Source organism: Anomaloglossus baeobatrachus, chromosome 1, assembly GCF_048569485.1.
Source record: "Anomaloglossus baeobatrachus isolate aAnoBae1 chromosome 1, aAnoBae1.hap1, whole genome shotgun sequence".
NCBI classification, from domain to species: domain Eukaryota; kingdom Metazoa; phylum Chordata; class Amphibia; order Anura; family Aromobatidae; genus Anomaloglossus; species Anomaloglossus baeobatrachus.
In genome coordinates, this window is record NC_134353.1 from 743,920,112 (window position 1) to 743,935,858 (window position 15,747).

General features: G+C 51.7%; 1 protein-coding gene across 2 annotated transcripts in view; it reads left to right on the plus strand.

Moving 5' to 3' along the window:
• The window catches only part of RSRC2 (arginine and serine rich coiled-coil 2), a 79,632-nt gene that overhangs the window by 34,073 nt on the left and 29,812 nt on the right, over positions 1-15,747 (plus strand). For both annotated transcript variants that reach the window (XM_075323108.1, XM_075323116.1), the window contains 3 exons: positions 1,257-1,388; positions 1,473-1,598; positions 1,682-1,761. In XM_075323108.1, the coding sequence (XP_075179223.1) occupies positions 1,257-1,388; positions 1,473-1,598; positions 1,682-1,761 (338 nt within the window). The remainder of the gene's footprint in view (positions 1-1,256; positions 1,389-1,472; positions 1,599-1,681; positions 1,762-15,747) is intronic.

A 15,747-nucleotide genomic window follows, 5' to 3' on the forward strand; every position in this document is an offset into this window, starting at 1 on the left:
TAGAAGAAAATTGAAATAAGCAAGATGAGGCTAGATGGCACAATTGCATGTATACAAATCGCAAGATGTCACCTGACAATGCTTTGTACTGCTTGTATTCTGAACATGACACAGAAGAGCAAGGCTGGTAGTCTGCCCCGTAGCTCAGTGATGACTAGAAATTAAGAGACCCTGCTGGGGGGAAACCTGTTGGAAAACAGGATACAAGTCATATAATGGTCAGGAATTATTATAAGTGTACACACATGAATGCTTATTGTAATGTCACCTGAAATGACTAAGGCTAAGTTCACACTTCCATTGTTTTGCATCAGTCACATGCATTGCTTGACGCATGTGACTGATGCGTTCTACAACGGGTGACAAAAGAATTTCATTGTCTGACTCCGTTTTGTGTGCGGGGGCGGAGTTCGGGGGCGTCAGTGCTGCGGTCTGCATGGCTGGGGACGTGTGTGTGTGTGTGTGTGTGTGTGTGTATACATGCGGAGTGCGGGAGGGGGCCGGGCCGTGGAGGTGAGGATGTCAGTGCCACGGGGACTGCAGGGCTGGGGACGTGTGTGTGTGTGTGTGTGTGTGTGTGTGTGTGTGTGTGTGTGTGTGTGTGTGTGTGTGTGTACACATGAGGAGTGCGGGAGGGGGCGGAGCAGAGTGGTGAAGTGTCGGCCTCCTTGCACACTGTATCCAGGGTAAATATCGGGTAACTAAAAGCAAAGCACTTTTTGCTTGGTTACCCGATATTTATCTTGGATACCAGCGTACACCGCTTAGCGCGGCTTCCCTGCACCTGTAACCACTGTAAATATCGGGTAACTAACCAAAGCACATTGCTTGGTTACCCGATGTGTATGCTGGTTACGGGTGCAGGGAGCCAGAGAGAGCATGCGCAGCAAAATCCTACGGATCGCGCTGCTAAAAAAAAAACGTTACAGGCTACGTTGCTCCCGCCCGGCGGTCAGTTAAAAAACGACTGACCGCGACGCAGCGGATGCAACGCACCATCATCAGTCGCAATCCATCACTATTAGAAGTCTATGGGGAAAAACAGGATTCCTGCAAAATATTTTGCAGGATACCGTAATTCCTCTAGGCGACGGATTGTGACTGATGCATAACAACGGAAGTGTGAACTTAGCCTTATGCACTTTCACTTCTAAGAGCAAATGTTGGCAATCTAGATCAGTCACCTTACTTTAATCATATCAGGGAACATTTGATGGTTCATAAGATTTTTGTTAAGGATTATTTAAATGTTATAGGCGTCACCGTAGTAAAAGTCGTGAAAAGAAAAAGTCCCGATCAAGGAGCAGAGATCGTAAAAAACGCCCTCGCTCCCGTTCAAGATCTAGATCCAGACACCGCCACAGGAGTAAGAGTAGAAGTAGGAGTCGGTGAGTTTCCAAATGCATTAACTGGCATTGTGTGCTTGTGGATAACTTTCAGTTGCTAAGTGATTTGTTCTGATAACCTTCTAGTGAAAAAAAGAAGAGACTTGACAAACCTAGAAGACACAGTAGAAGTCGAAGCCGGACACCTCCTAGTCCACCTCCATTTCGAGGAAGAAATACTGCAATGGATGCGCAAGAAGCTTTGGCTAGAAGGTAACAATTTTACAGGGTTGTTTATTTATTTTATTTTTTTCTTGCCCCAACATAAGTTTGCAACGATTATTTCTTTCTTTCAGGTTAGAGAGAGCAAAGAAACTCCAAGAGCAGCGTGAAAAGGAAATGGTTGAAAAGCAAAAACAGCAAGAAATTGCAGCAGGTAAAATCCCAAATATTCTCATTGAGCATCTAAAATTTAGTAGTAAAATGTGTTATTTATGGTTTCCAGTAATGGACATTCTGTATTGTTAAAGTGCTTTTGCTATGGGACAATGACTAATATAGCTTTGATGAATCCTCTCCCACTGTACTACTTGCATGCTTTTTATTTATTGGAATTTTTTTTTTCTTTGTCGCTCTATTGGGAGACCCAGACAATTGGGTGTATAGCTACTGCCTCCGGAGGCCACACAAAGTATTACACTTAAAAGTGTAAGGCCCCTCCCCTACTGCCTATACACCCCCCGTGGGATCACGGGCTCCTCAGTTTTCATGCTTTGTGCGAAGGAGGCACACATGCACGCATAGCTCCACTGTTTAGTCAGCAGCAGCTGCTGACTTTGTCGGATGGAAGAAAAGAGGGCCCATACTAGGGCCCCCAGCATGCTCCCTTCTCACCCCACTTTTGTTGGCGGTGTTTGTTAAGGTTGAGGTACCCATTGCGGGTACGGAGGCTGGAGCCGACATGCTGCTTTCCTTCCCCATCCCCTTAGGGCTCTGGGTGAAGTGGGATCCTATCGGTCTCCAAGCACAGGAGACCGTGCTCCGTCCACAGCCCCTGGGAATCTGCTGGACATGGAGCTGAGTATTGTCAGGGACAGGGCCCTGCTACATTAAGGTACTCTGGGTCCCCGTACAGATCGCGCACACACACCAGCATTGCTGGGTGTGTTAGTGCGCCGGGGACAGCAGCGCGGCGCGCTGGTGCTTTACTCACTACAGCTTTGCTGAGTGAGTTTCTGTATTAGGAACTGCCGCGACGGCCGAGGCTGGCGGTTTTTTACACTGCGGCGCGGCTGGGACGTGTGGTGCGCCGGGGAACTTCCGCGCTGGCCGTGCTTATACGACGGCCGCGCTTATAAATCGAGTCCCCGGCTTTTGCGGCCTAGTTCCGTTTCGTTCCCGCCCCCAGGCCTGCCAGTCAGGGGAAGGGCGGGACGCTGGTCAGAATGTCAGCGCTGAGGGCTGGAGTCTGCTTAGCATACTCCAACCCCCCTCACTAGGCACAGTGGGACGCTAGTTTCCCGCACTTTGTCTGGGGCACGCCCACGGCCCGTCCCTCTTCACAGGACGCCGGCAGCCATTCCTGTTTGCAGTCTGAGTGGAGAAGGGACACGAGCTCTGGGAGACCCAGGCACGGGATTCTGGCGGTCACACACCCGCTTTTCAGCGGGCGGTAAGCAGCCCTCGAGGGCTCACCCCACTAGTGCCGCAGTGTTCATTTGTACTTTATGCTTGTATGCTATACATTGCATTGTACGGTCGCTATTCTTGGCTATATACCCTCCTAGATTGCTAGACAACAGCATGTCGTCCGCAAAAAGCAAAGGGGCCAAGACACAGGCTTTCTATGCTACTTGTACCGCATGTAAGGCTGTTCTACCGGCAGGTGCCACTGACCCCCATTGTGTGCAATGTTCGGCCCCTGTAGCACTTGCTCAGTCGGGGCCTCTGCTAGAGGTGGCCCAAGGAGAACCACCTGTGAACACTGTCCAGGTGACAGGGACGGAGTTTGCAGTTTTTGCTGATAAACTGTCGGTGACTATGTCTAAAATCCTTGAGACTTTGCAGTCCAGACCGGTAACTCAGACCATGGGCACTGTTGATTCAAGGCTCCCTGGTTCCCCTCTTTTGGAACACATCCGTGCTCCGGGGGGGTCCCATGCATCCCGGGGTGATGGCTCTGACACGGACGACAGTCCCAGACAGCCTAAGCGAGCTCGCTATGAGCGACCCTCGACTTCATCACACTGGTCAGGGTCCCAGCAGGAAGGCTCTCTGTTTGATGAGACAGAGGTTGCTGATCAGGATTCTGATCCTGAGACCGCTCTCAATCTGGATACACCTGATGGGGACGCAATGGTGAATGATCTCATAGCGTCCATCAATAAAATGTTGGATATTTCTCCCACAGCTCCTCCAGTGGAGGAGTCCACTTCACAGCAGGAGAAATTCCATTTCAGGTATCCTAAGCGTAAATTGAGTACTTTTCTGGACCACTCTGACTTTAGAGAGTCAGTCCAGAAACACCACGCTTATCCAGATAAGCGTTTCTCCAAACGTCTTAAGGATACACGTTATCCCTTTCCCCCTGACGTGGTCAAAGGCTGGACCCAGTGTCCAAAGGTGGATCCCCCAATCTCCAGGCTTGCGGCTAGATCCATAGTTGCAGTGGAAGATGGGGCTTCACTCAAAGATTCCACTGACAGACAGATGGAGCTCTGGTTGAAATCCATCTATGAAGCTATCGGCGCGTCGTTTGCTCCAGCATTCGCAGCCGTATGGGCACTCCAAGCTATTTCAGCTGGTTTGGCGCAGATTGACACTGTCACACGTACATCTGTTCCGCAAGTAGCGTCCTTAACCTCTCAAATGTCTGCATTTGCGTCTTACGCTATTAATGCTGTCCTGGACTCTACAAGCCGTACGGCAGTGGCGTCCGCCAACTCCGTGGTTTTACGCAGAGCATTGTGGTTAAGGGAATGGAAGGCAGATTCTGCTTCCAAGAAGTGCTTAACCAGTTTGCCTTTTTCTGGTGACAGACTGTTTGGTGAGAGATTGGATGAAATCATTAAACAGTCCAAGGGTAAGGATTCATCCTTACCTCAGCCCAGACCAAATAAACCCCAACAGAGGAAGGGACAGTCGAGGTTTCGGTCCTTTCGAGGCTCGGGCAGGTCCCAATTCTCCTCGTCCAAAAGGACTCAAAAGGATCAGAGGAGCTCAGATTCTTGGCGGGCCCAGTCACGCCCAAAGAAAGCAGCCGGAGGAACCGCTACCAAAGCGGCTTCCTCATGACTTTCGGCCTCCTCTCTCCGCATCCTCGGTCGGTGGCAGGCTCTCCCGCTTTGGCGACATTTGGCTGCCACATGTCAAGGACCGTTGGGTGAGAGACATTCTGTCTCACGGGTACAGGATAGAGTTCAGTTCTCGTCCTCCAACTCGATTCTTCAGAACTTCTCCGCCTCCTGGCCGAGCCAATGCTCTTCTGCAGGCGGTGTGCTCTTTAAAGGCAGAAGGAGTGGTGATCCCTGTTCCTCTTCAGGAGCAAGGTCACGGTTTTTACTCCAACTTGTTTGTGGTGCCAAAAAAGGACGGGTCTTTCCGTCCTGTTCTGGACCTAAAACTGCTCAACAAGCATGTGAAAACCAGGCGGTTCCGGATGGAATCCCTCCGCTCCGTCATCGCCTCAATGTCTCAAGGAGATTTCCTAGCATCAATAGACATCAAAGATGCTTATCTCCACGTGCCGATTGCTCCAGAACACCAGCGTTTTCTACGCTTCGTTATAGGAGACGAACACCTTCAGTTCGTAGCCCTGCCTTTCGGTCTGGCGACAGCCCCAAGGGTCTTCACCAAGGTCATGGCAGCAGTAGTAGCAGTCCTGCACTCTCAGGGTCACTCTGTGATCCCTTACTTGGACGATCTACTTGTCAAGGCACCCTCTCAAGAGGCATGCCAACACAGCCTGAACGTTGCGCTGGAGACTCTCCAGAGTTTCGGGTGGATCATCAACTTTTCAAAGTCAAATCTGACCCCAACCCAATCGATAACATACCTTGGCATGGAGTTTCATACTCTTCCAGCGATAGTGATGCTTCCGCTGGACAAACAGCGTTCACTACAGACAAAGGTGCAATCTCTCCTTCAGGGCCAGTCGCATCCCTTGAGACGCCTCATGCACTTCCTGGGGAAGATGGTAGCAGCAATGGAGGCAGTCCCTTTCGCGCAGTTTCATCTGCGTCCATTACAATGGGACATTCTCCGCCAATGGGACGGGAAGTCGAAGTCCCTGGACAGGAACGTCTCCCTTTCTCAGGCGGCCAAGGATTCTCTTCAGTGGTGGCTTCTTCCCACCTCATTGTCAATAGGAAAGTCTTTCCTACCCCCATCCTGGGCGGTGGTCACAACAGACGCGAGTCTATCAGGGTGGGGAGCAGTTTTTCTCCACCACAGGGCTCAAGGTACGTGGACTCAGCAAGAGTCCACCCTTCAGATCAATGTTCTGGAAATCAGAGCAGGGTATCTTGCCCTACAAGCCTTCCAGCAGTGGCTAGAAGGCAAGCAGATCCGAATTCAGTCGGACAACTCCACAGCGGTGGCATACATCAACCACCAAGGAGGGACACGCAGTCGGCAAGCCTTCCAGGAAGTTCGGCGGATTCTGACGTGGGTGGAAGACACGGCATCCACCATATCCGCAGTCCACATCCCGGGCGTAGAAAACTGGGAAGCGGACTTCCTCAGTCGCCAGGGTATGGACGCAGGGGAATGGTCTCTTCACCCGGACGTGTTTCAGGAAATTTGTCGCCGCTGGGGGAGGCCGGACGTCGACCTAATGGCGTCCCGGCACAACAACAAGGTCCCGGCCTTCATGGCACGGTCTCACGATCTCAGAGCTCTGGCGGCGGACGCCTTAGTTCAAGATTGGTCGCAGTTCCGGCTGCCTTATGTGTTCCCACCTCTGGCGCTGTTGCCCAGAGTGCTATGCAAGATCAGGTCCGACTGCCGCCGCGCCATCCTCGTCGCTCCAGACTGGCCAAGGAGGTCGTGGTACCCAGATCTGTGGCATCTCACGGTAGGACAACCGTGGGCAATACCAGATCGGCCAGACTTGCTGTCTCAAGGGCCGTTTTTCCATCTGAATTCTGCGGCCCTGAGCCTGACTGTGTGGCTATTGAGTCCTGGATCCTAGCGTCTTCAGGACTATCTCAAGAGGTCATTGCCACCATGAGACAGGCTAGGAAACTATCCTCTGCCAAGATCTACCACAGGACGTGGAAGATATTCTTAACTTGGTGCTCTGCTCAGGAAGTTTCTCCCTGGCCATTTGCTTTGCCTACCTTTCTTTCCTTCCTGCAATCCGGGTTGGAAAAAGGTCTGTCGCTCGGCTCCCTTAAGGGACAAGTCTCTGCGCTATCTGTATTTTTTCAGAAGCGCCTAGCACGACTTCCTCAGGTACGCACGTTCCTGCAAGGGGTTTGTCATATCGTCCCTCCTTACAAGCGGCCGTTAGAGCCCTGGGATCTGAACAGGGTTCTAATTGCTCTCCAGAAGCCACCTTTCGAGCCTTTGAGGGATGTTTCCCTGTCTCGCCTTTCACAGAAAGTGGCCTTTCTAGTAGCGGTCACGTCTCTTCGGAGAGTGTCCGAGCTAGCAGCGCTGTCATGCAAATCTCCCTTCCTGGTGTTTCACCAGGACAAGGTGGTTCTGCGCCCGATTCCGGAGTTTCTCCCTAAGGTGGTATCCCCCTTTCATCTCAATCAGGATATCTCCTTACCTTCTTTGTGTCCTCGTCCAGTTCATCAATGTGAAAAGGATTTGCATTTGTTGGATCTGGTGAGAGCACTCAGAATCTACATTTCCCGCACGGCACCTCTGCGCCGCTCGGTTGCACTCTTTGTCCTTGTCGCCGGCCAGCGTAAAGGGTTGCAGCCTTCCAAATCCACCCTGGCTCGGTGGATCAAGGAACCAATTCTTGAAAGCTTCCGTTCTGCGGGGCTTCCGGTTCCATCAGGGCTGAAGGCCCATTCTACCAGAGCCGTGGGTGCGTCCTGGGCATTACGGCACCAGGCTACGGCTCAGCAAGTGTGCCAGGCGGCTACCTGGTCGAGTCTGCACACTTTTACCAAGCATTATCAGGTGCATACCTATGCTTCGGCGGACGCCAGCCTAGGTAGACAAGTCCTTCAGGCGGCGATTGCTCACCTGTAGGAAAGGGCCGTTTTTATGGCCCTATCACGAGGTATTATTTTACCCACCCAGGGATTGCTTTTGGACATCCCAATTGTCTGGGTCTCCCAATAGAGCGACAAAGAAGAAGGGAATTTTGTTTACTTACCGTAAATTCCTTTTCTTCTAGCTCTAATTGGGAGACCCAGCACCCGCCCCTGTTTTTTTGTATACACATGTTGTTCATGTTGAATGGTTTCAGTTCTCCGATATTCCTTCGCATTGAATGTGCTTAAACCAGTTTATTGGCTTTCCTCCTTCTTGCTTTTGCACTAAAACTGAGGAGCCCGTGATCCCACGGGGGGTGTATAGGCAGTAGGGGAGGGGCCTTACACTTTTAAGTGTAATACTTTGTGTGGCCTCCGGAGGCAGTAGCTATACACCCAATTGTCTGGGTCTCCCAATTAGAGCTAGAAGAAAAGGAATTTACGGTAAGTAAACAAAATTCCCTTCTTTTGTTTGTTTTAAAATTCTAATAACACAACTTCCCATCAATGTAGACATCTGTTAGAATGGATCTTGCAGAGCTCCACTGGGAAACTGATTTCTGCCGGATCCATTTTTTTAACATGCGAGTCTGAGGACGGACGCATTAACGAACCCATTAATTGCTATTTACAGTGCCTTGCGAAAGTATTTGGCCCCCTTGAATTTTTCAACCTTTTCCCCACATTTCAGGCTTCAAAGATAAAGATTAAAAATTTGAATGTTATGGTGAAGAATCAACAAGTGGGACACAATTGTGAAGTTGAACGAAATTTATTGCTTATTTTAACCTTTTTAAAAAATAAACTGAAAATTCGGGCATGCAATATTATACACATTTTGCTGCGATTTACAGCTGCAAGTCGCTTGGGGTATGTCTCTATCAGTTTTGCACATTGAGAGACTGAAATTCTTGCCCATTCTTCCTTTGCAAACCGCTCGAGCTGAGTGAGGTTGGATGGAGAGTGTTTGTGAACGGCAGTTTTTAGCTCTTTCCACAGATTCTCGATTGGATTCAGGTCTGGACTTTGACTTGGCCATTCTAACACCTGGATACGTTTATTTGTGAACCATTCCATTGTAGATTTTGCTTTCTGTTTGGGATCATTGTCTTGTTGATAGACAAATCTCCGTCCCAGTCTCAGGTCTTTTGCAGACTCAAACAGGTTTTCTTTGTCGCTCCATTGGGAGACCCAGACAATTGGTGTATAGCTTCTGCCTCCGGAGGCCACACAAAGTATTACACTTTAAAAAGTGTAACCCCTCCCCTCTGCCTATACACCCTCCCGTGCATCACGGGCCCATCAGTTTTTATGCTTTGTGTTGAAGGAGGCACACATTCACGCAAGCTCCACATTTTAGTCAGCAGCAGCTGCTGACTGTATCGGATGGAAGAAAAGAGGGCCCCAGGGCCCCCGGCATACTCCCTTCTCACCCCACTATGGTCGGCGGTGCTGTTAAGGTTGAGGTACCCATTGCGGGTACAAAGGCTGGAGCCACATGCCGTTATCCTTCCCCATCCCTTAGTGGCTCTGGGAGAAGTGGGATCCTAACCGGTCACCATGCTCTGGGACCGGCCTCCCTCCGCAGCCCCTGAGGGAATTTGACGGACAGGAGACTGGATATCATCAGGGACAGGCCCTGCTTCTTAGAGGTACTCTGTGTCCCCTTGGGGACGGCGCATAGAGCGCCTGTGTATTGGACGCTGCAGCAGCTGCTGTGTGTTTGGTGTCGCCGGGACTACCGCGCCGACCGCGCCTGTTTGCCGGCCACGCTTCTAAATTTAGTCCCCGGCTTCTGCGGCCTAGTACCGCATATTCCCGCCCCCGGGCCTGCCAGTCAGGGGTAAGGGCGGGACGCTAGACTGGACGTCAGCGGTGAGGGCTGGAGCATACTTAGTATCCTCCTCCCCCCTCACTGAGCACCGTGGGGCACCAGATTCCCGCACTTTCTGAGGCACGCCCACGGCTCCCTCCTCCTCTCAGAACGCTGGCAGCCATTGTTATCATCGCTGCTGCCGGTGGAGAACTTCAGACAGAGCTCCACAACTCTGGGAGGCCCAGGCAGGGAATCTGGTGGACACACAACCGCTGAGGGCGGTCGGTAAGCCGCACCAGTTACAGGTGCTGGCCCCCCTGGGTGCCGAAGTGTATATATATATCCATATTGTGTATACATTTGCTCTGTTTGGCCGCATTATTTGCTTTGGCTATATACCCTCACTGATTGCTCTAAGAGGAGACAACAGCATGTCGTCTGCAAAAAGCAAGGGTGCCAAGGCACAGGCTTATTTTGCAACTTGAACCTCTTGTGCGGCTATGTTACCTGCAGGTTCCACCTACCCTCATTGTGTGCAATGCTCGGCCCCTGTGACACTCACTCAGCCGGAGCCTCAGGCACAGGTGGGACCCTCGGCCCAGGTAGAACCACCGGCTGCCACTGTCCAGGTGGCAGGGACAGAGTTTGCAGTGTTGGCTGAGAAACTTTGAGTCTCTTTCACAATCCATGGCTCAGTCTATGGACAGATGGTCTGCTAAGATACTAGAAGCTTTGCAGTCCAGACCGGTAACACAGGCCCCGGGCACTGTTGAATCATTGCCCCCAGGCCCCCCTCGGTCGGCGCAGCAAACTGCTCCTGTGGTGTCTCCTAGGTCCCACGGTGAGGACTCCGACACGGACCGCAGTCCCAGACCGGCTAAACGGGCTCGCTGGGAACTTCCCTCGACTTCATCACACTGCTCAGGGTCTCAGCATGAGGACTCTCTGGAGGATGAAGCGGAGGTGGCAGATCAGGACTCTGATCCTGACGTTGCTCTCAATCTGGATACACCAGAAGGGGACGCCATAGTAAATGACCTTATAGCGTCCATCAACCAGGTGCTAGAACTTTCTCCTCCAACTCCAATAATAGAGGAGTCAGCTTCACAGCAGGAGAAACACCAATTTAGGTTTCCCAAACGTACACGGAGTGCGTTTTTCGATCACTCCAACTTCAGAGATGCGGTCCAGAAGCACCGAGCATTTCCGGACAAGCGCTTTACTAAGCGCCTTAACGAGACACGTTACCCCTTCCCCACTGAAGTAGTTAAGGGTTGGGCTCAGTGTCCCAAGGTGGATCCTCCAGTCTCCAGACTGGCGGCTAGATCTATAGTAGCAGTGGCAGACGGTTCATCGCTAAAGGATGCCACTGACAGGCAAATAGAGCTCCTGATGAAATCCATCTATGAAGCCATAGGCGCATCTTTTGCTCCGGCATTCGCAGCCGTATGGGCACTCCTAGCTATCTCAGCTTGTCTGTCTGAGATTAATGCAGTCACACGTGCCTCTACTCCGCAGGTTGTGTCTTTAACCTCTCAGGCGTCGGCTTTTTCGTCCTACGCCATGAACGCCGTCCTGGACTCTGCGAGCCGTACAGCGGTAGCATCCGCCAATTCAGTGGCAGTCCGCAGGGCCATGTGGCTACGCGAATGGAAGGCAGACTCTGCTTCCAAGAAGTTCTTAACCGGTTTGCCATTTTCTGGCGACCGTCTGTTTGGCGAGCAATTGGATGAAATTATTAAACAATCCAAGGGAAAGGACTCGTCCTTACCCCAGTCCAAACCAAACAGACCTCAGCAACGGAAGATACAACCGAGGTTTCGGTCCTTTCGGCCCTCAGCCAGATCTCAATTCTCCACGTCCAACAGGCCACAGAAGGGCCAGAGGAACTCTGATTCATGGCGGTCTAAGTCACGTCCTAAAAAGACCGCCGGAGGAACCGCCCCTAAGGCGGCCTCCTCATGACTTTCGGCCTCCCCAAACCGCATCCTCGGTCGGTGGCAGGCTCTCCCGCTTTTGCGACGCCTGGTTGCCACATGTCCAAGACCGATGGGTGAGAGACATTCTGTCTCACGGTTCTCTGTCATCGCCTCGATGTCCCAAGGAGACTTCCTAGCATCAATCAACATCAGGGATGCTTATCTCCACGTGCCGATTGCACCAGAGCATCAGCGCTTCCTGCGTTTCGCCATCGGAAACGAACACCTTCAGTTCGTGGCACTGCCTTTCGGCCTGGCGACAGCCCCACGGGTCTTCACCAAGGTCATGGCAACAGTGGTGGCAGTCCTACACTCTCAGGGACACTCGGTGATCCCTTACTTAGACGATCTTCTAGTCAAGGCACCCTCCCGGGTGGCATGCCAACACAGCCTGAACACTGCTCTGGAGACTCTCCAGAGGTTCGGGTGGATCATCAATTTCCCAAAGTCAAAATTGACACCGACACAATCGCTGACTTACCTCGGGATGGAGTTTCATACTCTCTCAGCGATAGTGAAGCTACCGCTGGACAAACAGCGTTCACTACAGACAGGGGTGCAATCTCTCCTTCGAGCCCAGTCACACCCCCTGAGGCGCCTCATGCACTTCCTAGGGAAGATGGTGGCAGCAATGGAGGCAGTTCCCTTTGCGCAGTTTCATCTGCGTCCACTCCAATGGGATATTCTACGCAAATGGGACAAGAGGTCGACGTCCTTAGACAGGAACGTCTCTTTCACTGGCAGCCAAAGCCTCTCTTCAGTGGTGGCTTCTTCCCACTTCTTTGTCGAAGGGAAAATCCTTCCTGCCCCCATCCTGGGCTGTGGTCACGACGGACGCGAGTCTGTCAGGGTGGGGAGCGGTCTTCCTCCACCACAGGGCTCAGGGTACCTGGACTCCGGCAGAGTCCTCCCTTCAGATCAATGTTCTGGAAATAAGGGCAGTGTATCTAGCCCTAAAGGCGTTCCAGCGGTGGCTGGAGGGCAGGCAGATCCGAATTCAGTCGGACAACGCCACGGCGGTGGCGTACATCAACCACCAAGGCGGCACACGCAGTCGTCAAGCCTTCCAAGAAGTTCGGCGGATCCTGCTGTGGGTAGAAGCCACAGCCTCCACCATCTCCGCAGTTCACATCCCGGGCGTAGAAAACTGGGAAGCAGACTTTCTCAGTCGCCAGGGCATGGACGCAGGGGAATGGTCTCTTCACCCGGACGTGTTTCAAGAGATCTGCTGCCGCTGGGGAACGCCGGACGTCGACCTAATGGCGTCCCGGCACAACAACAAGGTCCCGGCATTCATGGCACGGTCTCAAGATCACAGAGCTCTGGCGGCAGACGCATTAGTTCAGGATTGGTCGCAGTTTCGACTGCCTTATGTCTTTCCTCCTCTGGCACTGCTGCCCAGTGTGTTACGCAAGATCAGGTCCGACTGCCGCCGCGCCATCCTCATCGCCCCAGACTGGCCGAGGAGGTCGTGGTACCCGGATCTGTGGCATCTAACGGTGGGTCAACCGTGGGCACTACCAGACCGACCAGACTTGCTGTCTCAAGGGCCGTTTTTCCATCTGAATTCTGCGGCCCTCAACCTGACTGTGTGGCCATTGAGTCCTGGATCCTAGCGTCCTCAGGGTTATCTCAAGAGGTCATTGCCACTATGAGACAGGCCAGGAAACCGACGTCCGCCAAGATCTACCACAGGACGTGGAGGATCTTCTTATCCTGGTACTCTGATCAGGGTTTTACTCCCTGGCCGTTTGCCTTGCCCACTTTTCTGTCTTTCCTTCAATCCGGAATGGACAAGGGTTTGTCTCTCGGCTCTCTCAAGGGACAAGTATCAGCGCTTTCCGTGTTTTTTCAAAAGCGTCTAGCCAGGCTTCCGCAGGTCCGCACGTTCCTGCAGGGGGTTTGCTACATAGTCCCACCTTACAAGCGTCCGCTAGAACCCTGGGATCTTAACAGGGTGCTAACGGCCCTTCAGAAACCACCTTTCGAGCCGATGAGGGATGTTTCTCTTTCACGCCTTTCGCAGAAGGTCGTCTTCCTAGTGGCAGTCACGTCACTTCGGAGAGTGTCTGAGCTAGCAGCGCTGTCATGCAAAGCCCCCTTCCTGGTGTTTCACCAGGATAAGGTGGTGCTGCGTCCGTTCCCGGAATTTCTCCCTAAGGTGGTATCCCCTTTTCATCTCAATCAGGATATCTCCTTACCTTCTTTTTGTCTCCTAATCCAGTTCACCAATGTGAAAAGGATTTGCACTTGTTAGATCTCGTGAGAGCACTCAGACTCTACATTTCTCGCACGGCGCCCCTGCGCCGTTCTGATGCGCTCTTTGTCCTTGTCGCTGGCCAGCGTAAGGGGTCGCAGGCTTCCAAGTCAACCCTGGCTCGGTGGATCAAGGAACCGATTCTTGAAGCCTACCGTTCGTCTGGACTTCCGGTTCCTACAGGGCTGAAAGCCCATTCTACCAGAGCCGTAGGTGCGTCCTGGGCATTGCGGCACCAGGCTACGGCTCAGCAGGTGTGTCAGGCGGCTACCTGGTCGAGTCTGCACACTTTCACAAAACACTATCAGGTGCATACCTATGCTTCGGCGGATGCCAGTCTAGGTAGGCAAGTCCTTCAGGCGGCGGTTGCCCACCTGTAAGAGGGGGTCGTTTTTACGGCTCTTTTTATCGCGGTATTCTTTACCCACCCAGGGACTGCTTTTGGACGTCCCAATTGTCTGGGTCTCCCAATGGAGCGACAAAGAAGGGAATTTTGTTTACTTACCGTAAATTCCTTTTCTTCTAGCTCCTATTGGGAGACTCAGCACCCGCCCCTGTTCCCTTCGGGCTGTTGTTCTTTTGTGTACACATGTTGTTCATGTTGAATTGTTCTTTGGTTCATGGTTTCAGTTCTCCGAACATCCTTCGGATTGAGTTTACCTTAGACCAATTTATAAGTTTCCTCCTTCCTGCTTTGGCACCAAAACTGATGGGCCCGTGATGCACGGGAGGGTGTATAGGCAGAGGGGAGGGGTTACACTTTTTAAAGTGTAATACTTTGTGTGGCCTCCGGAGGCAGAAGCTATACACCCAATTGTCTGGGTCTCCCAATAGGAGCTAGAAGAAAAGGAATTTACGGTAAGTAAACAAAATTCCCTTCTTCTTCAAGAATGGTCCTGTATTTGGCTCCATCCTGCTCCCCATCAATTTTAACCATCTTCCCTGTCCCTGCTGAACAAAAGCAGGCCCAAACCATGATGCTGCCGCCACCATGTGTGACAGTGGGGATGGTGTGTTCAGGGTGATGAGCTGTGTTGCTTTTACGTCAAACATATAATTTGGCGTTGAGCCCAAATAGTTCAATATATATATTTTTTTTTTTTTTGTTTCATCTGACCAGAGCACCTTCTTCCACATGTTTGGTGTGTCTCCCAGGTAGCTTGTGGCAAACTTTAAACAACACTTTTTATGAATATCTTTGAGAAATGGCTTTCTCCTTGCCACTTTTCCATAAAGGCCAGATTTGTGCAGTGTACGACTGATTGTTGTCCTATGGACAGACTCTCCCACCTCAGCTGTATATCTCTGCAGTTCATCCAGAGTAATCATGGGCTTCTTGGCTGCATCTCTGATCAGTCTTCTCCTTGCTTGAGATGAAAGTTTGGATGGGCGGCCGGGTCTTGGTAGATTTGCAGTGGTAGGATACTCCTTCCATTTCAATATGATCGCGTGCACAGTGCTCCTTGGGATGTTTGAAGTTTTGGAAATCTTTTTGTAACCAAATCCAGCTTTAAACTTCTCCACAACAGTATCACGGACCTGCCTGTTGTGTTCCTTGGTCTTCATGATGCTATCTGTGCTTTAAACAGAACACTGAGACTAGCACAGAGCAGGTGCATTTATACAGAGACTTGATTACACACAGGTGGATTATATTTCTCTGACGCCTCATTGGGGGGGACAGGACCATGGGTGTTATGCTGCCTATCCATAGGAGGACACTAAGTAGATGCAAAAAGCATTAGCTCCTCCTCTGCAGTATACACCCCCTGGCCGGGCCAGGCAACCTCAGTTTCTTCATCGTTCCTTATGGGAGACCCAGACCATGGGTGTATAGCTTCTGCCTCCGGAGGACACACAAAGTACTACACTAAAAGTGTAGCTCCTCCCTCCGAGCATATACACTCCCCGGATGACAAATCCAACCAGTTCAATGCTTTGTGTTCAGGAGGTCACACACACATGCATCCTCTGATTTTTGATTTCAAAGATTTGGAAGAAAAGCGGGTCCAATCTGGACTCCCGGCTGGAGCCTTCACATGCCGCGCTCCTTCACCATCCCCTGAGGCTCTGGCTTGAAGTGGGAGCCATCACGGTTCTCACTGCTTTGCAGGAGACCGGTCTCCATCCGCAGCCCTGTTCAGGATCCTGTCGG